This window comes from Microtus pennsylvanicus, chromosome 2, assembly GCF_037038515.1.
Source record: "Microtus pennsylvanicus isolate mMicPen1 chromosome 2, mMicPen1.hap1, whole genome shotgun sequence".
Lineage (NCBI taxonomy): Eukaryota > Metazoa > Chordata > Mammalia > Rodentia > Cricetidae > Microtus > Microtus pennsylvanicus.
The window spans coordinates 153365977-153393752 of NC_134580.1; the positions used below are offsets into that span (position 1 = coordinate 153365977).

Here is a 27776-nt window from a genome sequence, read left to right on the forward strand (position 1 = left end):
CAGTGACATATTTCCTTCAACAATGCCTTATCTCTTAATCTTTCTAGTCACTCCCTGTTGACTAAGCATTCAAACATATAAGCCTATAGTGGCTGTTCTTACTCAAGTCACCACAGATATCTAGGAACAGAATTGTCACGTGTCAGGTGGTAACTACATTTTACATCTTTATAATTGGGGTTGGAGAGATGGTGAGTGATTTAGAGCACTTGTTACTCTTGCAAAGGGTTAGGCTCCTAGAGCCCACATGGTAGCCCACAGCCATTCCTAACACAAGGTCCAGGGGATCTGACATTCTCTTCGGAACTCTGTGGGCACCAGGCATGTACATGGTGCACAGATACACATGCAGGTAAAACACGCATACACATAAAAAAAATCTTAAAAAAATACACCTTAAAGTTGTCAGAATTTTTTCAAAGTGACTGCTATTTTACATTTCCGTCAGCAACAATGGAGATTCCAATCTTACAGATCATAACTTGTACTTGTCTGGCTTTAAATTTGTTCTAACCATCGTAGTGAGAGTGAACTGATACTCTCACAGTTGATCTGCTTTTAACTCATGACAAGATGTTGAGGTCCATTGTAATAATGCATATTATCCATTTATATATTGTCTTTGGAGAAATGTCTTTTCAAATTCTTTGAATTTTTAAGTGATCCATTTGTTTTATTTAAGAGTTGTAAGAGTTTTTTATTCTCAGCATAAATCCTTCATCAAACATGCGATTTGCAAGTATCTTCTTGTAGTCTAGGAGAATTTCATTGACAATATTATTTGAAGACAAATATTTTAAACATTGATGAAACCTGTCTTAGTAAATTTTTATTGTTGTGATAAAACAACATGACTAAAAGCAGCTTGGGAAGTAAAGGGTTTGTTCCATCTTACAACTCTTCAAGTTACATCACATCACTGATAGAAGTCAGGGCAGAAACCCAAACAGGAACCAGGAGGCAAGAACTGAAACAGAGGCTCTGGAAGAGTGCCACTTACTGCCTTGTTCTCCATGGTTTGTTCAGTCTGCTTTCTTATACATCCCAGGACACCTGCCCAGAAGTGGCCCCATCCACAATGGACTGGGCCCTTCCACACCAATCACTAACTAAGAAGATGCTCCACAAGTTGGCTACAAGCCAGTCTTATGGAGGCATCCTCTCAGTTGTGGTTCCCTCCTCTCAGATAACACTAACAAAACTGGCCACGAAAAAGTCTAATATATCTCAATTAAAATTTTGTTTATTTTTATTTTATATGTATGAATGTTTTGTCTGCATGTGTCTGTGTAGCTCGTGCCTGCAGTGCTTTCAGAGGCCAGAAGAGGACCTTAGATCCTCTGGAACTGGAGTTACTTACAGATAGTTGTTAACTGCCACGTGGACACCGGCAATGGAACCCAGACGCTTTGTAAGAATACCAAGCAATCTTAATCCCTGAGCCTTCTCTTCAGACCTATACCATCTTTTTTTTGAGATTTGGTTTTCCTTTGTAGCCCAGATGACCTTGAACTTGTGATTCTTCTGCCTCAGCCTTCATAGTCTTGGGATATAAGTATGTGCCACCATGCATGATTTTGGTTTATTACTTTAGTGTTGTATGCAATAAATAAATAGTTGTCTAATCCAAAGTCAAGAGGGTTTTCTCTTAGGGTTTCTAAAAATTTTAGTCTTTTAAGTAGATCTGTGATATATTGTGAGCTGCATTTTTTTTTCAGTGTATGAGGTCTAGCTTCATTCTTTTGGATGTCATTAGTCTTGGTACATTTGTTAAAAAGATTTTTCTTCTCACTAAACTATTCAAGTGCCATTGTTTAATATCTACTGATAAAAATGCAAAGTTTACTTTTTTACCTTTGAGTCTATCTCACTTATCTACATGTTTATCCCCTGGGGAGACTATATTATCTTGTTAATTCTAGTCTTATGTTAAGTTTTGAAACAGAGAAGTGTGAGGTCTCCAACTTTGTTCTTTAAAAATTTGTTTTGGTTATTCTATATTCCTTAAATTACCATGTGGATTTTATATTCATTTTGCCAATTTTTACAAACAAACTAACAAAAATAAATATACATAAAATACATTTGGAGAGATCAGAAGCAGTCCCAGTGAGATTCAGAAAGCTTTGTCACATGGGCATCAGCAGATTTTGTGGAAAGGGTGGGAAGGGGAAAGAAAAGGGCTGCCTGGGAGACCAGGAGAGGTTGACTATGCATGCAGGAGCACCACACGCCTTTAGAGGCACACAATCTCTGGGAAGGCTGTGACAGGAAGAAGAGTGAAGTGTTTTACATATTTTCCTGCCTCAGCCTGATGAAGAGTGGGAAAAAAGGTTTGATGCTTTAGAGGAATAGGTGGCATCAATAGTCAGATGGATTTAAATTGGGTAGGGTTCTCCTTAGACTGGTTGGTCATGCATGCTGTTCGACTTAGTGAGAGATTTTATACAGTAGACTAAGGATATAGCATGAAAAGTCTATAGGACAGGACTTGGCCATATGTAGGTCCTAGGGTGGATAAAGGGACCATAACAAAACCTCACACTGATGACTTATTGTTTCAAAAAACTTTTTGGACAAAGGAAGCAAAATTGTGTCATGCTGATTTCAGGTCCTTTTATACGAAGTTTTAACCTGGGTGTCAGCATTTTGCTGAACCATGTGCTCTGTTTCTAGTGGGTAAAAGGAAAGACCACTGATTGATAAGAGCCACCCTTTAGGGAGTGGATGATTTTTTAAAGATCTTGGTATTTTGCCATGTTGATATGGTATCTCAGGTTGACTTAAAACAGTAGTAGTTCTTGGGCTAAACATGATGGAGAACCCCAGAAGGCTGATTTCCAAATTCTTAGGAATGATGAGGTTGGAGTAATACAGCATACTGCTTATCTATCATCACATAGAGCATTGCAGGTCCTTTTTCAGATAGGTATGCAGGTTATGTCTGTTATCTTTTGAGAAGCAGAAGAGACCTACAGGAGGAACTTCAGTATAGGTAGTTTCCTGAACACCTTCATAGCATAGACCTTAAGTACTCCCTTCCAACTGGCATTGAGCCATGCCCCAGTTGCCTCACATATTTGTGTATGCCAAAATAACAAATAGTTTTGATTGATCCTCACAAACCAGCCAGTGCACAGGCTTCTGTAGCATCTTTCTTGAGCCAGATATTCAGAATCAGAACCCAGAGCACTTCACAGTCCTGTTGTCTCCCAGTTCCCTAATATTACAGTGGGGACACATGATAATCCTTATATGTCAGTGCCCATGAAGAGTACCTAATATCTGGTATAATTCTTGACTGTTCAAGTGTGGAATTTTCTAACTATATATTCTTCCCAATGGGTCAGCGCTGCCTGGCCTCTTCTGCATGGATCCCATTCTTAGATACCTCATGTTGATAGTGTCAGTTGCCTAGTGGTTCTCTGGGTGCCCAAGTGTGAGACTACAGTTCCTGATACAAGGCTCAAGGATATATATATATATATATATATATATATATATATATATATATATATACACACACACACACATATATGTGTGTGTGTGTGTGTAGGTATACCTGCACTAAAAGGTATCTGGTACCTGCTCAGTGGTGATGACCATTAATCTCCTTCTATAGATGGGACTCAAAGACTTTAAATTGTGGGAAAGATTCTGAAACTTCTTTATGGTCAAGAGAAGCCTGTCCTCAGCATTTCCGTATATGGAACTCAAAGTTCAAGGAGAGAAAGGCATATAGTAGGTATATGAATGTAGGATGTGCCAAGTCCTATAGGCTTACTGTTTCTTTGAAGACATTGTACCTTTGGCAACTACATCTAATTCCTTCTTTGTCTTGGCTCATGAAGGGAACCTGTACTCTTTAAGGGGATGAAGCTATTTACAAGGAAGAAGAGGATGCTCTGGTTAAGACACAGAGTTACTAGGGCCAAGAGTTAGAATTCTGGATGAAAACAGCTTTGGGTATGCACCCCACCAAAAATATGGGATAACGATGGGGAATATAATGTTTATGATAACATGTACTTGATCTGCCTTTAGCAAAATTTAAACATAATTCCAAGGAGAAGGAGATGAGTGTAGAAATATTCATTTCCTGTTTTTACTGTTGGTTACTAATGACCTTCCTTTGAAACTCTGCAGCATAGAAAGCAGGTTGTCATGGAGACAGGGAATGACGTTCAGGGAATAGGTACACAATGTATTTCTTTGTCATGTCCAGCTGATGTGTTTGTTCAGTTTCTGCTTAGATGTGTGAATTTATATGAATTATGAGAATTAAATATTAACTATAGCCATTGCCTTGGAGAGAAATAAAAACCAAGAGAAAAGACACCAAAAACAAGCAATGAGGGCTGATGGGGGCCCAGGGCTCATTGTAGGTGGTAGTGTTATCTGAGCTGATCAGGCCCACTGGATGGACTTCACTTTCCTCAGTCAGCATACTCTTGAGAAGTTGAATGGTATAATGTGTGTTTATTAAGCAAATGAATCTGAGTTGCACATTCTTTTGGGATAATAATAGATGCAATTATGGTTGAGCAATTATTCATTGGTCATCTAATTTTCAAAATTCTTCAATGTCAGCTTTTTTTTCAAGGTAGGTCTCATATGAGTTACACTAGTGCCCTTGCTTGAAATAGCCTTGTATATGGATGTCTACACTTGGTGACACATGTGTAAAGTAGCCACCAGAGGTGGGACTGTGGTGTAGAACCTCTGCCTTCAAAGCATTTTACCCCAGAACAACCATAAGCCATGAATTTGTCTGTCAGATATATTTCAGAGACTGTATAAATGCTATGTTAAAAAGTATCTTACATTTTTTCTCTTTTCTCTTCTTGGGGTCTGCCTGGCTGATGTTTGTCATAGTTCCCTTTTCTGAACCTCTGTTCTTTTAAACCCTCAGAAAATGAATTCCGGGGCAAACTTCTGACCCAGAGGTGGACACAGGAAGACAAGACCAGCAGCTGCAGAACTGAGAAACATTTCCTGTGCAGATACAACAAAGTAAGAGCTTGGCCATGGGTGGTTCAGAGTCTAGATGGGAACCAGGACCACCTAGTCAGTTTTTTAGTTAGAGTAAAAAGAATGACTGAATATATAAAACTTCATGTGATGGTAGATTCCCACCTTTCAGGCATCTCCCCAACTTTAGTGTTCTACTTGGACTCAGTCATGTATGTTGGCACCTGTTACTCATTTTCCCTGTCTGGGCCTGGGTGAGATCAGAGTCTCCAAAGTTGGGTAGTGAATTCTGATGCAGGGGTCTATGAGGTCTGCTGACATTTTATTTTTATCTTCATAAATGTAGAAGACGATGCCCCCTTCCTAGTGCCTGCCCAGAAGGTGTGATAGATGTGACTGCTTCCCAGGGACACTCCTGAGTTTGGGGATAGTGCATACATTTATGATCATGGTTTTGGTCACCAGCCTCCTAATTCTACAACTTCCCACTGAATTGCCTTGTCTGAGACCAGCTCTCCAGAGCAGGTGGTATCAGAGCTGGGAGTCAAGGTAGAGAAACATAGGGCATCCATACCTGGAGGTCAGATGCTAACCTCTTTAAAAAATATTTTAGAGGTACTTATTTTACGTCTATGAATGTTTTGCTTGCATGTAGGCATGTATACCATGTGCATGCCTGGTATTTGCAGAGGTTAGAAGAGGGCATTGAATCCCCTAGAACTGGAGTTATAGATGGTTGGGAGCTAATCAGTGAGTGCTGGAAACTGAACCTGGGTCCTCTGCAAGAGCAAAAAGTACTATTAACCACCTTTCTAGTGTCTAGATATCAACTTCCATTTTATTTTTTATGTTTTTGAGTATTTTATCCTGCATGCATATATATGTGCACCATGTGCATACCTGGTGCCATGGATCCCCTGAAACAGACAGTTGTAACCCACAGCTGCCATGTGGGTGTTGGAATTGAACCTGGGTCGTCTAAAGGAGCAACCAGTACTCTTAACTACTGAGCCATTTTTCTAGTCCCCAGATGTCAACTTCTTATCTGACATGTTGAGGTTTTGCATTGAGTGTCTCAACCAACACCTAGGCATGACAGCCAGTATAGGAACAGTCCAGGTACAGATACCAAAGACTATGCATTTCAAGGCAGGATAGCATCTGAGGGCTCTTGTATTTTACAATTAGAATATACTACTTTTCCTTTTGTGTCTGGTGGTGGAAATGGACATTTAAAAAGGTCTATTATAGTCACTTTGCTAAATACTCCCACTAATTTCGGTTTTGTCATAAGTGTGTTGAAGACCTGTATTAAATATGTATCTTTTCTCTATATTTAATTGTGACATTTTGTCTGTTCTGGATCTTTTATATCATTGGTGTCTTAAATATTATGGAAAATATTATTTATCTCCATCACTGGAATTTTGACCTCTCTTACTTCATTCTACTCTAACCCCTAGTGACACTGGTGTCAGATCATGTGACCATGAAAGTGGCCTGACCTAGGCTCTGAACAAAGTAGTTTCAGTGATTGCTCAGTCAGAGTAGGGTAGGAGGACTCTGGTTTCCCCACAGCCCAGGCACAACATGCTCAGAGGGTTTGAGCCTGCCATGAACTGCGTGTGACTGTTCAGAATACAGGTGCTGGTAATGAGCTTGGGACTGACACTCATGCCCTCAGCAGCACTAAGGCTTCATAACTGTATCATCCTTACTCTGGACACATCTTTATGAGTTCAAAGGCCAGTCAGGTAGAACTACATAGTGAGCTCCAAGATAGCCATTACAGGGTGAGTCTCAAAAAGAAAGAAATAACAACAACAAATTAAGATGAGGAATAGGCCATTAGAGGAGGGAGGATGGAAAAGGGACGATGGCCCAGAACTAAGGAGACTAAAAGGGATAGCTGGGGCTAGTGATCTAAGATGGGGTGTGAGTTAAAATGAGGAACCAACTGGGAGAACCAAGGAGTCGCCCACATAATAAGACCAGTGGTGTGCTCACCCTGAGTTCAGCATACTTCAGGACCATGTAGGGCTGTCAGAGAAGGCCTGTACTGGCATGTTAGAGGATACCCTGTGTTGGTATATTAGGCACAGATGGTGATCCTTGAACTACTTCTGAATCTGAGAGCAAAACCTGTGGTCTCAAGGCACACACTACTTAGTAGACAGTTATGGAACAAGGGTCTCTGGTAAGGACAATTTAAAAGAAGTACCTTCAGTGAGGGAGGTGACTCTCCTTTCTAGCTGTCTGACTTGATGTTGTTGTATTATACCCTGGAGAGATACAAGTTCCATTTATAACTAGGTACCCGTGCAATTCCAGCACGTGGAAGGATAAAGTAGGATGTCTAATATTTTAAGTACAGCTTGGGCTACATAGCAAGACTATGTTTCAAAGAAGAAACAAAGAAAAAAATTCCTTTTATGAAATTTGAAAGAGATGTGGCCAGATGTGGATGCTTTGTCAGGTAGCTTAATCGGTGATTATAATTTTTCATTTAGGGGTTGGAGTGAGTCAGATCTCATGTTTAGAACTTCAAAAGATGTCCCCTCCCGAGGCATTTACTGAATAATGCCCTGGGAGTGGTGACATTTCTATATCACAGGAGGAAACTGGTCTACTGACTTGTAAGCAGAGTGAATAATTGGTGGAAGGACTGTGAGGGGAGTGTCAGATACACAGTGGGATATCACCCAAAGGGGAACAGAACTGTTGCTGCAAGGAACCAGGAGGTACTATGATGACTCTTAGTGGGATACAGGGGTTTTGGCACATAGTTTAGTCACAGAGATTCAGATAAGACAAAGTAGAATGTATATTATGTTTCTAAGGAACTTCTGCATTGTTCTGTGGCCGTGAGCTCACGTGGAGGCTTAGAACTCACACACAACAGGACGAGCAAATACGATGGTGGGCCGTAAATGGGATCTGGATTTTGAGGGTCCCTACTGGAGTTTTTATGGAGGAGGAAGTAAGACTGATGCTTGAAGGATGCTTATAAATCCCAAGTGGGGTGCCCCCTTCCCTGCCCCAGTAGTGGATCCAGACTTGGGCCTGCACAGGGAACACTGCTGTCAGGGAACAAGACAGTAACCCTTTTGGCTGCCACAAGGAGAGTAAAAAACAAAGCAAACCACTGTATTTCATTTTACCCTCAGTGAGTGAATAAGATACTGCCAAGTGAACAGGATGTGAGATGGCCAATTTATGCTACCTTTTAACCCCATATCTACTCCAGTCCCTTTATCTGGGCAGGGATGAAGCAGACATTCTCCGCCAGGGCTCCAGAAGAAGTATGTTGTACAAAAACCTTAGTCCTTTATTTTACTTTTGAGTCCACATGATGGACTTAAAAATTATCCTAAATCTATTCTAATTTTTCAGCTTATCAGAACATTTTTTTTTTCTGATATAGGGTTTCACTAAGTAGCCTTGGCTGGCCTGGAACTTGCTATGTAGACCAGACTAGTCTTGAACTCACAGAGATCTACCTGCTTTCTTCCTCTCTTTAATTCTGCTGGGATGCCACCCACTCCTCGCTAGAGTACATTTTAAGTAAAATAAAACACTAAAATATCTTCTCCCAGTCCGGGGCTAGAATGAATTGTCCATGGTGTCAAGATGCCCAGAATCTCCTACCAAGGCTCAGCATCTGTCTGCTCAACTTTCTCTGACATACCCCTCCTCCACCAGCACCAGCTTCTAAGATAGTTTTGACTGCCCCACATACTCCTCTTTCCTCCATCTGCCCTTTGTGCATGATGTGTACTGGGCAGCTTTCTGTAGGAGACAGTGAATGACCTCACATTTGTGAAGGAAGGAACTCTCCTCAGCATGAGGTAGGGACCTTTTGGGAGATGAGCTAGTTAAGAACAGAGAGATGTGATTGGTGGTCAGACAGATGGAAGACATCTGACCATTGAATTTAAGTTGGCTATCCAAAGATGCTCGTGGTTTCTGGGGTTAACTCACTCCAACCCTGAGGTGTCTGTCCGGGACATTATTAGGTATTCGCTTGTTAGCTCACTGTCCCTGTCCCTGCTCATGCTCTCAGTGCTCAGCAGCTCCCTCATCTTTGTGTTCACTCCTGTACATCCTCACCACCTTCCTAGAATTGTATGCAAACCTCCTAAAGCTGGGTCACCTTCATCTAGGGTCAGATTTCATCATGTATTTTGCCCTTGGATATTGGTGTGGAAAGGCAAAGTGTGGGTAGGGAGACCTGGAGGGTGTGGACAGCTGTCCTCAGAGGTCAAGGTGAAGGTCAACAAAAAGTAATTGGCTTAGGGAATCCCTGCATCTCTAGAAATCTAAACTATATTTATTTCCTTTTCCCTGCTTGCTTGCTTTCTCTTCTTCTTCTTCTTCTTCTTCTTCTTCTTCTTCTTCTTCTTCTTCTTCTTCTTCTTCTTCTTCTTCTTCCTCCTCCTCCTCCTCCTCCTCCTCCTCCTCCTCCTCCTCCTCTTCTTCTTTTTGAGACAGGGTCTCATTATATATCCCTGGATAGCCTTGGAATTGCTATATAGACCAGGCTGGCCTTGAACTCACAGAGCTCTGCCTGTCTCTCCCTCTCCAGTGCTGGAATTAAAACTGTATGCCTTCATGCCTGGTCCCAAGATTTCTTCTTCTTCTTCTTCTTCTTCTTCTTCTTCTTCTTCTTCTTCTTCTTCTTCTTCTTCTTCTTCTTCTTCTTCTTCTTCTTCTTCTTCTTCTTCTTCTTCTTCTTTTTTTGGTTTTTCAAGACAGGGTTTCTCTGTGGCTTTGGAGCCTGTCCTGGAACTAGCTCTGTAGACCAGGGTGGTCTCGAACTCACAGAGATCCGCCTGCCTCTGCCTCCCGAGTGCTGGGATTAAAGGCGTGCGCCACCATTGCCCGGCCCAAGATTTCTTCTTAGAGACCAGATATTTGGTTTTTTTTTTTTTTCAGCTGTGTTGAGTTCTGAGTTTATTCCTCGGATAACCAGAACAAAGCCAGAAGTAATCTGTAGGTTTGGAGGCTGCTTGCTACATTTGCTATTTTGGTACTTGGCTTTGAAAAGGTTCAACACAGGGAGCTCAGTTTGGCAACTGAGTATGAAAAGGGGCTAGTCATTGTGTTTAAAAAGAACTCGCATGACCGGTTTTGCCTTTATTAAAGCAATACAGAACGGAATAAAACAAAAAACACCCTCCAGTGAGACTGCTTTTAAGAATAGTACCAAGCAATCAAGTTTAGTGCCTGGACGGTGACACAGTTCTCTCAGGCTAATGTAATAGTTATGACTGAATACAATGTGTTTGCATTTGGAAATTACTTTCTCCAATTTTCCTATACAAGGCAAAACTAATAAAATTTCAGAACTAAAGTGTAGTGTATCAGCAGTATGAAATTAATGTTAGAGAAACAGAGCAGATGTTGCTTGTGGAAAAGATACTAGGTCTCACAGTGAGCAAGATTATCTATCTCAACAAAGGGACCCTTTTACCCTCAAAGCAAGAGTCCATTGAGTTATTTGTGGGTTGTGCAAAAACTGGAGGTCCTGTTTGTGCTTGGAAGAAATAAAAGGTTTTTAAAAAATAAAGCATGGGAAAATAGAAGCACCTCACTACCTTCATACCAGTGATTTGCCCCCATAGGCAGGGACCACCCCTGTGTGGAGCAGGCAGGAGGTCTAGGGGTCTGTTGCCAGGCCAAATATCAGTGAGTTTGGGCAGTGGAGGACACAGTGCTTCCCTGAGCATGATAGCCTAATGGGTAAGGGTAAGCCTCTAGGTAAGAGGTTTGTCTTCTGTAGTGCTTTGTAAATGAAAGTATGTGAATTGCCCACATATTTTGCCAGATGCCTCTACAGCAGCTACCACTGTCAGTTTCAAAAAATGAGAGGAAAATCGTCCCTTGGCATTGAGTTCACAAGTCATCCAGAGTCTGTAAACACATTTTCATCATATTAAAGAGCTCGCATTTCTCTCCTACAAGTTCAGGAGTTTCCCTCCTAAAATCAAAACTATGCACACTGAAGAGAACTTCTTATACATTGAATATTTGATGCAAGTAAATTGCAAGGAGAAGGTGCTCAGGACAATAAATGCCACAGCTGTTAGCTTCATCAATGGGAGCTCACAGTTTGCAAGCAATGCCCATTACACATCCCTGTAACCCTCTCTATTCTTTGCCCTTTGAATAATTTATCCGCAGGAAATCCAAATTGCCAAGGCATACTTTAATCTAGCAGAATGCCTGCCAATTTCCTTGGGAAAACTGACACAAAAAGCTATAGATTACATTTCAGCTGAACACAGGCATGGGGCAATCAGATGCATTGTGTGCCCTGCCTCAGAAGGCATTGTGAACAGGCTCAGTGCAATCGACATTTGAGGGCTCCTAGATGTAATGTCGTCCCTTTGACACCTGCTCCTCTCTTTACTTTAAATGTGAGCAATTGGTCCATAGGGAGCCTCTGCTTTAAAAATAGAAATTATAGAAATTGTCTCTGTTCTATGGGAAGGCTATAATAAACACATGACTTATAGCATTGTGCTCCACAGCCTGGAGCTGGCAGGTTGCATAGATTACCCTGGTTTTAATTTTTATTCTTCAACAAATTACATAAAACACTGTATGCTAGGCTACTTTATAGAAAAGTTCACTTGTGACTTTCATCTGCCAACTGAGAAATTCTATTTTCTTTCTTTCTAGTTGGTAAGGTAGAGGTTTGTCTTTTGCCATTCCCTTCCTTTTGCAATCTCATTGTATGTATCTCATTCACTTGCTTTCCCCCTTTGCCAAACCACTCACACAGAGTTTTGTTATCCTGGTGGTATCTATGGTCTGGGATAGATGTTGATTTGCATCTTATTTTTCCTGACCATGGGGACAGGTAGAGAAGCCTGGACTGCCACTGTTCTGCTTAGGTGCACGCCTGCCCCTCCCAGTCCTGCTCTCTGTGAGAAGATTGTTTCCCAAATCACAGAGCTTGCCAATATTTTATCTGTTCTTTCAGATTTGTTATGGTGACACAGATGAGGGTCACCTGGGGACCTCATCCTCAGTAAGCTCTATCTATGTCTGTCACTTTCATAGTGGCTCTTCCCCTGTTTTCTCAAAGGACCATGTTGTAGGACGCAGCCCTATAGAGGCTTCTCTAGGTGAGTGAGGGTTTTAATGGACTTGGAAGTCCTTAGCAGGCCAGAGGATGTGTGGACCAGTGTTGCTCAGGCTACCAGTACCTACCCATATGACCCTAGTATATTAGAAACATGAAAACCTATGTCCAGTAAGAAGGAAATGTCCATGGAAGCCAGGCCCTGTATTATGCTAATTTGACCCATTTCTGTCTCGGTTAGCAGCATGCTCTGTACCTCAGTACCTGCCTGACAAGGTGAGCAGTGGATGTTACTCCCTGTGCCAGGAGCCCCTTGTATTATTAAAAAAAAAAAAGCTATATACACGAGGCTGTGGCTTTTGTGGGCAGAAAGAAACCTGAAACAGTGTGGATGGAGCACTATGAGGGACTAGGAAATATGATGAAATATCATTAAGCCTGATGGTCTCTACCCAGCAGAACCACCAACATTATCCCAACTTGCTTCTTTGGTCCCTTTCTTGTCATTCACAGATAATCTTCCTGCCATCATCAAAGCTTGAGTCAGAAAACAGCCAGATGTCCCTGGTGGTTCTAGACATGGCAGGTGCCGGCTCTGGCTCTTCTTAACATTGCGGTTGTTTTTTCTTTGCAGATGAGCTTAGAAAGTGATGACAAGCGAGCCCGCACGCGGTCCAAGACCCTCCGAGGTAAGTGCCAACTCAGTCTGGCCTGGGCCCCATCCTTGGCAGCTGCTCTCTCTGAAGCTGTTGATATCATTGTACAACAGTTTTCCTCAGTAGTGCACATCCCACCATAAATGCTCAGCTTCCTGGTAGCCTTTGGTCCACTCTGGGCACCTGGGACTTTCGGGCTCTTCAGCTGTTTCCGGTGCAGTATTTAAGGGTTTTCTGAAGTCCCTTTCAGCGCATACAGACTTTCCTCAGGCACAAATGTGAGGACAAGTACAGTTCTATGGGAGTGGGAACAGCAGAGTTTAGTCAAGAGCCTGCTCAGTTTGGAAAGGAAAGGCCTCTGGTCTTTGACCAGTATCCACTTCCCCAGAGATCACTCACTGTTGGTGCTACTGGGGATTTGAAGGCTGTTGGGTGGACTTAACAGTGGGTGGAGGGGAGGGCCAAGGACTTGTTTATTCTATTAGGACTGAGCTTTGTCAGGTGGCGATGGTGCATACCTTAATCCCAGCACTTGGAAGGTAGAGGCAGAGGCAGGATCTCTGTGAGTTCAAGGCCAGCCAGGTCTATCAAGAGCTGTTACACAGAGAAACCCTGCCTTGAAAAAAGATGAAACAAGCCAAAACAGACAACAAACAAACAAACAACAACAACAACAACAAAAGAGACTGAGCCTTGCTGTTTGGTCATCCTCCCAACCCCCAACTCTCTCACTTGGAACTTCCTGTTGAGCCCAACAGTATTACATCACAGAGTATCCAGGAGCTTTGAGTATATAGAGCTGCCTATTCTGGTTGGATCCATGCACATCTTGTAGCTAGTGCCCATCACTGTGACCAGCCATGTTTCTAATGGTCCTGGTCTTTATCCAACTTGATCTGGTAGTTAATATATCCCGCTAGAAACTGAAATCTATCTTCAATTAAAGAGCGATAACACCCTGGGCCTGAGGGTGGAGAGACAGAGAGACTATCAGTTCTTCTCTCTCTCTGTGTGTAGGGGTCCTAGAGCAAGCACTTTGCTGAGGGGGCAGCTCTCTCCACTGACTCAGGGCATCTTCTTGTAGGTCGGAAAAGGGTGGGCATCTTGTCCTTGGGAAGATCTCAGTCGTTTCATTCAGCTTATATGTTTAGGAAAACATGCTTCTAAAAATCTCTTACGTGTGTGTATTTCTGTTTCTCTTACCCAGGACCCCCAGAAACCACAGGGGCAGACCTCAGGTAAGAAAGTAGTTCTGTTTGCAAAATCATTACACACCATCTGCTGGCATGTAACCTTGGAGTTGTTATAAATTTTCCCACAAGCTTTTGTTTTCTCTGAGGAAACAGCTTCTCTCTGTGATATATCTTGTTATCTGCATCCAACTGGGCTCTTCTTCAGCTCCACTTTGGACCTACCACAGGTGACCCTCACACTGTTCTTCACTAGAATTTAGATTATCAACATGGTCCTCAAAACCAGCAACAAGGTGCTTTTGGTGACTTTTGCAGACAGTGTCATTTATTTGTTTATCTACATGTTTTCTGTCCACAGTACCATGGTTTGAGAGAAGAATATCATGTATGTGCAAATCATGTAAAGTCATTTGAATGCAGCCCGGTATGTGGGACTTTTCATAGAGGATGTATCTATGCCTCTTTGGCTCAGAATTCCTAAGCTTGCAGAACTCTCATCCCTGGCCTACCCCGTAGTTTAGGCAGAGTTCTTAGAAGGACATTTGTTGTCTGGGAGGCTTAAGGATGGTTGTTATGAGGTTTTCTGAGGAACTTGGACTAGAATGAACAAGATCCAGAGAGGTCTCTTGCTCTCTATAAGTTTCCTGTGTCCTGAATTTAACACTAGTTCTTAGGATAAGAACTATATTTAATGGTTTTCCTTCAACATTCTTGGAGGAAATGACATATACTCCAGCTTGTATTTTCGTGGAGTTCAGCATCCATTACAGAACATCAGAGAGGTTCTCCTGAGGAGGGAGCTGGAAGAGGGCTGAGATCAATAGCTTAGAGACATATCAGTGGGCTTGTTAGGGTTGTACTAACGTACCCTGCAACTCAACCTTTATTTATGTGGGGTCCTTCCTCTTTGAACCAGTTCTTTCCCAGAGGACAGGTGAGTACAAGACTCCTAACCCTCATGGTTGGGGAGGGAGTCAATTCCTTTAAAAGGGGAGTAGTTAGAGCATGGTGCTCCAATCTGGGATTTAGATTGTCTCCAAATTGGGTTCCTAGATGTCTGTGACTTGTGTTTGAACCCTTTAGAGCTGCATCTAAAATACCTATTGAGAGGTAGCCATCAGTCAGCCCTCGGCTCCTCACCTGTTCCATCTCCTTGTTTCTCTGATCCTGGCTTTATTTACATAGGATCCAAGACCAGACTTTGGGGTTTAGGGACTTTGCCTTTGAGTGCTTATGAGCACACACAAGCATCTATGTCTGCCTGTGAACTGCTATGATTGTCTAAGAGCACATATGAACACTTATGACTGTGTAAGGACAAATGGGCATTAAGTGTCAGAGGAAGGATCACTTTGACTTTGGCTTTTCTCCTGCTGTGTAGAGGACTCAGGAGGCCTGGAGTCCTTATCAATAACTTAACTTCTGCTCAGCCCTAGGAGTTAAAATGCATTAGTAGATGGTAGTGTACATAAATCCTCAGTATGCTCTAAGATGGTCAAAGATTCTCACATATTCTTATAAGGGGGCATTGATGCTAATGTGTACTCCTGGGTGCTCTTGCGTGCTCACAGATTATCCTTGGAGGCTCAAGACTGATGGATGCTTCCATTACAGTGTCTGGAGGTCCTGGCTGGATCTCATCTGCTTGATGTTTCCTGTTTCTATGCCTAAGGAGTGTCTAGTTCTGCCTAGATGGCCTTGCCAGCTTCATGTACTTGGGCTCAGAGCTGGGTGGGAAGGTGCAGGCCCACCTGGTTGGGGACCTTTTCTGTACTTTCCTGAGTTGGGTACCAGAGTACCTTGGAGCAAGTGGGACAGGGACAGTGCCAGTGTCCCACAGGCCTACACAGCAGCTGTTGCCTAATTACCTATTTAACTAAGTGATTAATTGCCTAATTGGGACCTCAGCTTCAGATCCCAGCACAAGAAATTGTTTGTGAAAATTCTTAGATAGTTCTTAAGAAAGCGAAAGCAGATGTGAGCTGGTTTTTACAATGGGTTGGTCAGGTGCAGCAATAATTTCCCATCTGGAAAATAAAATACCTTCTGCTTTTTCCTCCTGGAAACTATCAGGGCTATCCAGACAGAGGCGGACACCCTTCCATAGGTCCTAAGAGCCACTCCCTATCTGCCTCCTTTTGAAGACTTTGGGAAGATGCGCCACATTTTAGGAGAACCAATACTGACTCTAGATAAGAACTCTGGTCCACAATAGCAATTCTGTTAGAAATGTGTAGTCTCCACTTTGGGACAGGTTCTGCTCCCCCACAAAGGGCTGAGGTCTTAAACATTCCCCTACATGGCCTCACGGACCATCTCACTGGTCTACAGTACCATGAATTAGTAGTGGCTTCTTGTACAGAACTCTGAGCTGTGGTGGACCCTCACCTCTCATACCCCATAGGGTATTTGCCCTTATAGCTGCTCTAACCTGAGTATTCCTGTGGGCCTCTTGGTTGGGTGGTCTGTTCTGTGTTAATGCTCATGGTTAGAAGTTTTCACTGGTTTGGTAATGTGGATGGCTGGAGGTGAGGAACTCCAGAGGTTCTCACTTCTGTCCTCTTGTACTTACCATTCTGGAATGGGGCAGGGCCTGTCCTTCTCAGTACAGACAACAAGTTTTCTACCAGGTAGGATGGACATCTATTAGAACATTAGCCCCCTGACTTCCTTTCCTACGTGGAGACAGAGACCTACACCAGGCAGTGGGTACTGGAGCAGGGTCACTCCTACAAGCTGTGGTTCTGGTTTGGGCCACACAGTCTCCTTTCTCCCTGGCAGCCCCAGTCCTGCTTGGTAAAAAGGGAATACAAACTATAGGTCTGGATGCCAAGGCACGAGCATCAGTGATGAACATGGAGAAGTCCAAATTCCGTGCTGTGAACTTGGGCCAGACAAGCCATGAGAGAGGGATACTTGTATCCCAAGTCTCCTGAATGCTGGTGGAAGTTGGTGGAAGGTCTGTGATGGGAAAATGAAATTATCCAATAGATGCTTGAATCTTATATGTACAGATCTTTAATTAAACACATTCATAAAGTTCTAACTAACTATTCATTTGTTCAAATGGGCTGAGTTAGTTCATTAATTTTTACTAAACTGCCATCTTGGGATGAGCCTTTGCCTTTCTTGCTCTTGAGGGTTGAGACCCAGGTTTTAATATCTAAGGTGATCTCTTCTACTTCTCCCTCCAGCTGTCCTACCCCAGGGTGTACTGGTTCAGGACATGTTCGGGGAAAGTACTCCAGACATCGAAGGTAAGATCCACCAGTAGCCTCAAAGGTCCCCAGGAAGGAGGTTTGGGGTTCTCTTCCCAAATCTGGGTTCTTTTGTGGATTAAAAACTTTCTGTTTTGTCTGTGACTGCTGAGGCCAGGCTGATCTGACCCTTCTAAGCTCTAGTGTCCTCCTACTGGTCTGTGCTCCTCTTGTACCTTCACTGAGGTGAGCCTGGCCAAGTGTGCCATGAGGGGTGGTAGATTACCTGTCCTTGGCACCTTTGTTTTTCCAGAGGGGCTACTTCAGGACTTGGGTATATCTGTATGGCAGACTGAAAGCAGGACTTGTGCACATAGAGAGATAGCATAAGCAACATCTGTCACTATAGTCATTCCCTGTGATCAGCTAGGTTTCCAAGGGAACATTCCTGGGTGGGTATAAGTGTGGAGGGCTGAAGGTGGAAGTTTGGGGGTATATGTGGGATGGTGGTTTGGTCTAAGGAATGGAATCGAGAGTAGCAGTCTAGGCTAGTGGGGCCTAAGTCCTCATTCCATTTGTGGACTTGGCTCACTGTAATATAATTTAAAACACAAACACTTTATTAGATGTAAAAATGTATATACATTAGCATTTGAGGCTTCCATCTGAGAATGGCTATAGAAGGAGGGACCCTTAGAATGTTCTCCTGAATGCCTCAGGGAACTGGCCTGGCTCTTGGCATCACCAATTTTCCCTTTCAGCTTACAGAGTTGCCCTCTGGCCAAGAAGAGAAAACTGGAGGATGCTGAGGCTGAGCACCTGGTATCCAAAAGGAAGTCACACCCTCTGAGGCTGGCTCTGGATGAAGGCTACCGAATGGACAGTGATGGCAGTGAGGATGCCGAGGTGAAGGACGCCTCTGTTTCGGATGAATCAGAAGGACCCCTGGAGGAGGCGGAGGCTGAGATGTCAGGACAGGAGGAGATTCATCACCCCCAGCCAGCTGAAGGTACTATGTTGCTCTTTCTCTTTTGAATAAAGGCTGCTTAGTGTGGCCCTGGAGAATTGCAGCCTGCAGCGGGAGGGGGTAGGGGAAGCTCAACTCAGTGCAGAAAGCTGTCTTGAGAACAAGGAATGTCTTGTCCTGACAAGTGCAGCTTCCTGGAAAAGGGGCCTGCCCAGGATGGGTGTGTGGGTGTGGGGCAGTGTAGTGTGTGTGAATGCTGTGAGCAGGGGAGTGATGGGAAGGTGGATCTGTCACTCCCATGAACTCTCAAAAGTTTAATTCTGAGGCATGTCTCCATGTGTGTGAGAAATAAAGACAGATAATACATGCTGTGTCTCTGTCTGTGAGAGGCTCTTAGACAGAGCCCACACTGCCTGGCCCCTGAGAGCTGACTGACTGGGTTAGATTTAGTTTGGATTTACAAGGGCAGGTACTGAGGAAATACTTCAGCTTAAGATAAATCAGGCCTCCGAAGGAGGGTTTGTCTTAGAAGCCAAGAGAGCAAAGGAGGCAGCAGAGGGTCCTGTGTCTTCCCAAGCTGCTAGAATCAACTGACTTTGAATCACTGAGACAGAGTATTCCCATATTTTTGAAGCAATCCATAGTAAGCCCTTACTGGCTTCCTTTTTGGGACTCAAGTGAGTGCATGGGCCATGGAATCAAGTGAGTTTGTGTTCCAGGCAAAAAAGACCCCCAGCTCACCTGCTTCTTGGGATAGTATATGACAATGCTGGCTCCTATTGTTGCTAAGAATACTGGTTCACGAGTTCCACAGGACCGGCATGTAGAGAAGATCTGTTACACTGTTTAAAAGATTTAAATTAATTTCCTTTAAAAATATGTGATTTTTCAATTATTAAATGACTTTTCATCTGATTTTACTCTTTAAGTTCCATTATATAAAATGAAGATCTATCTGATTTAAGAAAATAAATGATAGAAGAGGAACATGAATTAAAAAATATTAAAGCAATCTTAAGCTAAATTATTTCCCCCTGATTTTTGGATCCAGGTGGAAGGCTGGCAGGTGGGATAGGTGGAAGGATGACTACTGTTGGGAAGAGAAACCTGGAAACATTCCCCCATGCTCTCTTCTGGCCCTCATGGTGTTTCTTGTTTTATGCAGGAAAAAGCCTCATCAAATCCCATTTTGGATCCAACTCCACAAGCAGCTCTTCTGGCTTCTCCAAAGGAAGCTACAGCAGCTACCAGGGAATCATCGCAACTTCCCTTCTAAATCTGGGCCGAATTGCTGAAGAGACCCTTGTGCAGGAGGATTCAGTCCCAGTAGCTAAGGTGGGCCCCACTGCTGTTCATCATCTTCAGGATGAGGCTGCAATGGGGGCCAGCAATGATGAAGCTGAAAAGGACCTCTTTATACAGCCAGAGGATGTGGAGGAGGTCATTGAAGTCACCAGTGAACGTTCCCAAGAGCCATGCCCCCAGTCTCTGGAGGATATGGTTAGTGAAGAGTCAAACAAGCAGAAAGGTGTCCTAGGTCATGAGGAGGAGGGAGAGGATGAGGAGGAGGATGAAGAAGAAGAGGAGGAGGAAGAGGAGGAAGGAGAAGAGGTAGAGGAGGAAGATGAAGAGGAAGAAGAGGAAGAAGAAGAGGAGGAGGAAGAAGAGGAGGAAGAAGCAACTCCAAATGTGATCTTTGGGGAAAACACTCCCCCTACCTCTGCCCAGAAGCCTTCCTCTGAGTTCCGAGGCCCAGAGCTATCCAGTCCCAAGCCTGAGTATTCAGTCATTGTGGAGGTCCGTTCTGATGATGACAAGGATGAAGACTCACATTCCCAGAAGTCAGCAGTCACAGATGAATCAGAGATGTATGACATGATGACCCGTGGGAATCTGGGCCTTCTGGAGCAGGCCATCGCCCTGAAGGCTGAGCAGGTGCATGCTGTCTGTGAGCCAGGCTGCCTGCCTGCTGAGCAGGGCCATCTGGGCCCAGGAGAGCCAGGGAAGGTGGCAAAGCCCCTGGATGTGGTGAGGAAGAGCTGCTACAGCAAAGGTAGGTTAAAGTGGCCTGCTCTGATCACCTGCCCTGTCATCCCATTACAAGGGACATAACTTTGACTGAGGGTGAAGATGAAGGCTTGGGAGAAACATAGCTTGAAGCCCTTATTGGCTAGGGTGGGAGGAAAATTGAAAAATATTTGAGGGCAAATAACCTCAGAACTTGGGTCAAAGATTGAGGATATGGGCTTATACTGTTTCATGTACGGTGACCTGGAGAGACACATGAGCTGAGATGCATGGGAAGGGGCTAAATAGGAGAGAGCAAGGAAGGCAGGAGGGCTGATAACCCAACTACTGTGCCACTCTGATTGTCCGGTGACAGAACCTGATACTTGATGACTTCAAACCTTGAAAGCTGTTGCTTGAACCCATATTTGATCATCCTGATCACCTTCTCCATGGAGTTAGGACCTTCATGCTGACTTGAGACACATCTCCCCTGCTCCTCTGAGGTCACAGCCTATTGCTAGTTCTGCACTGTACTTGGATTTCTCTCTGAAGTCTGGGTTTAGGGGCAGCATCACCTAGCTTCTCTGAGCAGTTGATGTTTAGGAGAGGGTATTCAGGCTGGGCAAGTGGAAGTGATTTTGTCTGGATTGATATAAAAGAGAGGCTGGAACCTTAATCAGATCTAAGGACTGGACTTTGACATCTAAGGATGGACTTTGAGCAAGTGGTATAGCATAGTTACAACACAAGTACCAGATCTGTAGGGTGGGATGGCCATGTGCTTCTTGCTACCTACTTATCTCAAGTGCCTCCTTGGCCCAGAGCAGGTGTGTGGAGCTTCTCCCCAGGCACCTTTAGACTATGGAAATATATACATGTTGACATGTGGAGAGATAGACATTAAGATTTTTGGAGTCAGACGGGTATTGGGCACAGGGTTGAGTCCCTCAGGATATTACTGCTTCCCTAGATTGGTAGAAATATGACTTCCTACCCATTTGAACTTGGAAAGACTGAGCAGGCCTTCTTTATTCTGCTGGATTTCTGAGCTTGGTTCTGGCATCTATCAAAAAGATGCTTCTCTGAGACATCATGAGGACCCTCCATTTCCTTCTGATCTCCACACTTAGTAGCCAACACAGGCCTGTAGGGGTGAGATTGGCAGCTGAAATCTGGAGTTTAAATTTCTGATCAGATATTTATTAGTGATACAGCTTTGGATAATTTGTGACCTCTGTCATCTTCGTCTTGCCAAGCCTCAAGCAGTCCTTTTCTCGGGGGTGTTGATAGACACTTTACCTTCAAGGCTTACACAGGGCCTACGTCCAGCTCCTGTCTACCCTGCTATATGGGGTGGAGAGGGCGCTCCTTGGGCTTTGGAGCAGTTTTTCTAGTGCTGCCTCACTGTCAGCCCCTGTCTTTCTTCAATCAGTAAAAGTGGAGACAGGAATCGTCCCTTCCTCTCCTTTTCCAGTTTCTTGGCTTTGCATAATCTGTCCTATGTGTTTTAGATCCTTCCAGGGTGGAGAAGCGTGAGATCAAGTGTCCGACACCTGGCTGTGATGGCACTGGGCATGTTACTGGGTTGTATCCTCATCACCGTAGCCTGTCTGGCTGTCCCCACAAGGATAGAATCCCTCCAGAGAGTGAGTAGCTCCATGCATGGTTATCCCAAGGATTAAAGCTCAGGGTCCTGTGATACAAGACAGGGGACAGTCTGCTCAAGAGTTCACCTTCAGATACCAGCCTGACTCAGAAGACTAAATAAATACATACTGTGGGAGGCATTGTCTGTATTGCTTGAGTTGGGAAGGGGGAGGCTTAGGATGTGGATGTCTGTCCTTATTCTTAGGCTAGAAGTAGAATTATGAAAATTAAGTTCAGAGTTGTGGATCAGAAATTAGAGTCTAGTTTCTTCTATGGGAGGCAGGGTCCAAGTGGGAAGGGCATGCTTGACTGCGTCCTACCTAAACAGCTGCAGTCTTTACACAGAACTTCTGCACCTTCTTTGAGCTGTTCTCTATTACAGTCATGCCTGCTCTCATTATTTGTTCTCCCTGGTTCTCTTACAGTCTTGGCCATGCATGAAAATGTGCTGAAGTGCCCCACGCCTGGCTGCACGGGCCAAGGCCATGTGAACAGCAACCGCAATACCCACAGAAGGTAGTGAATTGAGCTGGGACATGGTAGGGAATTAGAGCTGGGCCTGTAGCATATGTCCCTGCCTGGGCCTCAAGCCCTTATCTGGGATGGCCTCTGGACAGACATATCTCCCTGCTTTGGCAGGTGGCAGCTGAAGGGGTGGCCATTCACTTGTGTTGCTGCAAGTGCCCTGTGAATGGAGGTGATCATACGAGAAGTCTGATACTGTTGTGATGAGAGAAAGTGGAGACCATGTCTTGCCCATTTTCAGAAAACCTGTGCATACTAGCTCTTGCTCATGGGTGAAAGGTAAAACTTCAATAGGAAGGAAAAACATCAATAGGAAGGCCAATGCCCAGAGTTATTTTGAGGGAGTGGTGAGATCAGGTGGACATGGGGCTTCCAGACTACTGTCCAGATCTATTTGTTGTCTTATCTTACTTAGGAAGGGACAGGCCATGCCACACCAAGAGTGTTTTCAGGCTTGGTAAAGTCTGTCTGGGCCCTAGCAGTTATGTGTTTAGCTGGGCGGAATACCTGGGCTTTAGAGACTACTTTGTTGGAAAATAGTCTGTGTTCCTTAGAGATGTGCTGGCCCAGAAGCTGGTAGCTGAGCTCACAGTAGATCCTGGGGAGGGTGAGCATACTCCAGGGCAGTACCTAGGTTGTGGTCTGAGTATAGCCTTTGGTTTCCCTGAGATATCCTATAGAATATGTAGGCATGATTCTAGAATCCAGTCCAGGCACTGTAAAGAGCAGAGGAGAGAGATGAGGAAGAAGAGGGAGAAGAAGAAGAAGAGGGCAGTTTGTGGAACTTTAGGGTATATTTCATTTTCTGCGAATTATCCCAAAAGAAATGGCCCCGAGAAGTTTGTCCTTTGTGGGGTCAGGACAGATCTGGACAGATAATCTGTCCTGTAGAAATGACAGGTGTGTTACTGGCTCTGGGCCTTATGTGCCTAGAGATCTTATATCTGAATGGTGTTGCTCCCAGGATCACATATTTGGCAACCTGGCACAAGCATGTCTTGGAGGAAAAAGGCTCAGATGTCTCTCCTTTTCCTTCCTCTAGTTTGTCTGGGTGTCCCATTGCTGCTGCTGAAAAATTAGCCAAATCTCATGAGAAGCAGCAACTGCAGACAGGAGATCCTCCCAAAAATAACTCCAATTCAGATCGGATCCTCAGGTGGGTGAGATAAGCTACTAAACTGAAGGAGTGTCAGCAGGGACTTCAATGTTAGGGCTTTGTGGTGTGTGTGTGTGTGCCTCTTGGCTCACAGGGCACATCTTTTGCACTTAAAGAGCCTCGTTCAAGGTGCAAACAGCTGCCTGACCTTAGCTATTCTAAGACAGCTGATATAGTCAGTGAAACTATTCAGGGTTAGTATGTGAAGATAGCACAGTGCACCAGTTGAGGGCCTAGCTATAGGGGGAACACCTAGTTGTCCTTATGTCTCCCCACTTCAGAATGGATCCTATCCTAGGACAGAGGGAAGGAGGGCACAGGACTTGCTCCCCTGAGTGCTGCCTCCTGTGTGTACTAAGCATCTGAGACAACAGCAGACATTGGTGCATGTAGGTGTGTGCATGTCTTTATATATGTACACCCGTATGGAAAAGTTTACACATGGATTCAAGTGCATGTGTGTGCATGCTATCATTAGGGGCCTTCTGAGAGAGCAATCAGAACAAATCTGCTTAGTGACTTTCCATATAGTTAACCTTGGAAATAAGGTTACAAATAAGGTCAGAGGCTTGGGGTCATGTCCAAGACACCATTCCTAGATGGCTTGTCTTCAGAGACTTCTTTGAAGTCAACTATAGTCCCATGCTGGGGCTGGAGGCTCATTTGAATCACTGAGAGTACACTGTCATCTTTGGTCCTCACTAGCAAGATACACAGCTCTCCATTTTCCTTAAAATGTAGAACTCTGGGAGGAGGTGGAAATTTGTTTTTTTTCTTTCTTTTCTTTATTCTCCTTTTATCAAAAAAAAAAAAAATTAAAAAAAAATGTAGAACTCACAACTCATTCTCTCTGTTCCTTGGACTTCTGTTCCATGTTTCTCTTCTCAAACATAGTGTGGGAGACAGGACCATGTACTTAGCAAAGTCTGGCTTGGTGCTATTGCCACCTTGCAGGACCCCTGACCACAGGCTTCCTTCTTGGCTGCTTTCCTTGGCAGTGCCATACCCTGGTCATTCCCTGGCCCATTCCAGAGGGACCTTCAGTCACAAACCACAGCTCAGGGGGGATAGGGACTTACTTTTCTACTTTGTGGAGTATCTGTGTCCCATCCATAGACACCTTTGACATGGTAGGTTCCAGGTAGCATAGGTGTCTATCTTATTTGTTCTTCCTTCTAGTTTCTTGCCAGTTGCCAGATAATCCTTTCACCAAAGAGTGACACCAATGTAGAGGTCAAATTAAATGTCTCCTTGCTGGTGTCAGACGGTCTTGCTCTTGCAACTTCACCAAGAGTTGCTGAGCCCAGTGGCGAGCCTAGGATTCACTCCCTAACAGGGCCCTCCAACCAGTGCTCCAATGTGATCACCACAGGAACATAAGAGTGGTCTTACAGTATCAACCTGCTGGTTCTCTCCTTATGCCACATTTAAGTGTTTGAGGTCCTCACCATCATTCCCAAGTACCACAGATCACTGAAGTCACTGCTTATTCTCTACAGGAACAAGGAGAGTTAGGGCACTTGTTGGAGCTCTCGTCCCCCTTCCATTTTCCCTCCATTCTAAGCTTCCTGTTCAGAAACACACTTATTGTGTGGCTGAACTCTTGGATCCTGCTCTATTACAGTTTGAGGAAAGTTTAGACTTGCTACTTTGACGTACTATTAACATGAAAACACTCTATTTCTTTTGGGTTCTATTGTTCCCTCCTTGTAGGCAACTATTAACACTGATTATAAGCCTATTTCTGGGGCCCTTCACCCTGGGAGGCAGAAATCTAGCCAAAAATTAGGGGCAGGGTTTTGGGTGTGTGTTGTGTATCTCCCTGTGTTTTCCTTATCACCTGGCTGCATGAAGTCCTGGCTTGGGCACTGAAGGGTGGGGGGAGAGGTGGCGTGGGGTCTCTGGGTCTCAACCTCACAGGCTCTGCGTCTCTCTCTCACACCCAGGCCCATGTGCTTTGTGAAGGAGCTGGAGGTTCCTCCTTATGGGAGCTACCGTCCCAATGTGGCTCCCGCCACGCCCAGGGCCAACTTGGCCAAGGAGCTGGAGAAGTTCTCCAAAGTCACCTTTGACTACGCAAGTTTTGACGCTCAGGTTTTTGGCAAACGTATGCTTGCCCCAAAGATTCAGACCAACGAAACCTCACCCAAAGCCTTCCAATGTAAGTCGAGGAGAATTGTTTAATGTCTCCCCTCTCACATTGCTCCTGAGGGACAGTGGGGGAGGAATTTTCTTGGGAGTTTGGAGGGACAGGGTGTGGGCCTGAGTCCTCACCACTTCTTTACCTGCCCCAATGGGCCGGTTGTGGCATCCTTAGGGCCTACATCTTACTTTTCCATGTTTACACTGAACCTTTATGTGTTTTCTAATTATTTATGAAGAAAATCATGGGTCTATTATGGGTGTGTGTGGCCAGAGGTTTGAGAATTACTTCACTAATGTGATCTGCCCTAGGGTGTCCACTTCCAGCAATACCTCTAAGGAGAATCCAACAGAATAGGGTGGTAATGTGCCAAAAAGCTTCTTGGTTGAATAGGGATCATCTTACTGGAAATGGTATTGTCTGTGACATTAGCCACACATTTCAAGGTCAATTTTATTGAAAAAAGTAGTTTCTGGAAATATTCTAGAACAATCATCCCTGCCTTTTCTTGCCACTTACCTCACTTCTTTGTGGTTAACCTTGGAAATACAGGAAAGATAGAAAAGTACCCTGTGCCCTAGAGGGATCTTGACTTTTCCCAGTTGCTCTTGTCAAATCCACAGACAGCAGGAACAAGTTTCCAAGTTATTAGGATTACAGTTCTTAGGGTTGGTGGCCCTTGGGATGAGTTTTTTTTTTTCTGGACTCCAGCAGATTCTGCTGGCCATGCTCAAGTGTCTCAAAGCATATTCACTTTTCTTAGAAGCTGTGATGGCATTGCTGGGGAGGGACTCAAAATGAGTTTTCCACTTGTCTAAATCTTTCTGGAAATACCAGTGATTTCTTGGTTACTCACAATATCACTTCTGAGAATGATTTTAAAGCTACAGCGTAATTGATTATTAGGAAAGATAACACTATACCTTCATTTATGGTATCCTACTTATGCCTTGTTGCTTTATTAAGGTAGCAAAAATTATTAGGAACATAAAGTCACCAAAAGTGTAGCAGCATCTTATGATACGATGGGACAAAATTTTCTGTGTGTATGATATTCCAAATACGTATCCTATCTACAGAATTATTTAGACTCTAAGTATTTGTTGATGGACAAGATATTTGCTTGTTTGAAATTACCAAGTCTGTTGAGTATATTTCTAGAATTTTATTATTTCTGCCCATACTTTCTTTTATCATATCAGAAATGAGATGCCTCTTTAGTCCTGGAGACAAGAGCAGTAGGAAGAGTATGTGATGATGTGAGAACGCTATGCCTTGACTCCTAGCTCTCTCCGCACTTATTGCTGCCTCTGTCTAAGTCTGTGTAGTCTGGGCTGTTCCCTTTTAGCTTTCAACCTTTACCCAAATCATCTCCTTCAGGTGCATTCCCACTTCCCAGTGACTTTATGAGAGTATTTTATCTTCTCCAGGCTTCGATTACTCTCATGATGCTGAGGCTGCACACATGGCTGCCACTGCCATTCTGAACCTCTCCACTCGATGCTGGGAGATGCCAGAGAACCTCAGCACAAAGCCACAGGACCTCCCCAGCAAGGTGAGCACACCCTTCTGAAGCCCTTAGGGGAGAAAAGATTAGGAGCAGTTTATACTGAGAAATTTACAGTAAGAAAAAGGCTGGTGCCAAGAGCAACTGGGAACTAGTTGATGTTTATTTTAAAATATTATGCACATATGTATGTGCCTGCATGAGTCTATGTGCATCATGTGTGTGCAGGTGCTCAGAGCAAGAGGGCATCAAATACCTTTGAACTGGAGTTATAAGCTATTGTGAGCTGCTTCATATAGGTGCTGGGAATTGAACTAAACCTGATTCTCTGTGAAAGTAATACACGCTTTTAATCACTGAGACATCTCTCTATCCCTTAGTTGGTATTTTTTTATTACCTTTAGCCCCCTCTGATCATGGCCCAGGTAATCCAAAAAAGTAGATGAGTGACCATGAAAAGAGTTGGAGTGCTGTGCAACTCAAGGTCAGGCTAATGCCATGTCCTGTGTTCTCTTCTGGAAGCTGGTAGTAACTGACATATCTTGGAGTAAGGGACTTGTTCTCACTCAAGCTTGTGGTGGTTTCAAGAGGTTGACTTCCTAATCTGCAGAGGAGAGTGGGACTGTAGGGCTTCTTCACGTGAAGTGAGGACGTGGTTCTTTTCTCTCAGCAGATCACATTCTCAGGAAGGGGCTCAGTTCGCCAACCCATATT

General features: G+C 44.0%; 1 protein-coding gene across 3 annotated transcripts in view; it reads left to right on the forward strand.

Annotated features, from left to right (window-relative positions):
• The window catches only part of Myt1 (myelin transcription factor 1), a 59680-nt gene that overhangs the window by 10805 nt on the left and 21099 nt on the right, over positions 1–27776 (forward strand). For all 3 annotated transcript variants that reach the window (XM_075963462.1, XM_075963461.1, XM_075963463.1), the window contains exons 2-12: positions 4913–5013; positions 12696–12750; positions 13925–13955; positions 17105–17167; positions 17869–18116; positions 19240–20127; positions 21596–21730; positions 22157–22247; positions 23299–23412; positions 25359–25573; positions 26986–27110. In XM_075963462.1, the coding sequence (XP_075819577.1) occupies positions 12696–12750; positions 13925–13955; positions 17105–17167; positions 17869–18116; positions 19240–20127; positions 21596–21730; positions 22157–22247; positions 23299–23412; positions 25359–25573; positions 26986–27110 (1965 nt within the window). In that variant the 5' untranslated portion in view covers positions 4913–5013. The remainder of the gene's footprint in view (positions 1–4912; positions 5014–12695; positions 12751–13924; positions 13956–17104; positions 17168–17868; positions 18117–19239; positions 20128–21595; positions 21731–22156; positions 22248–23298; positions 23413–25358; positions 25574–26985; positions 27111–27776) is intronic.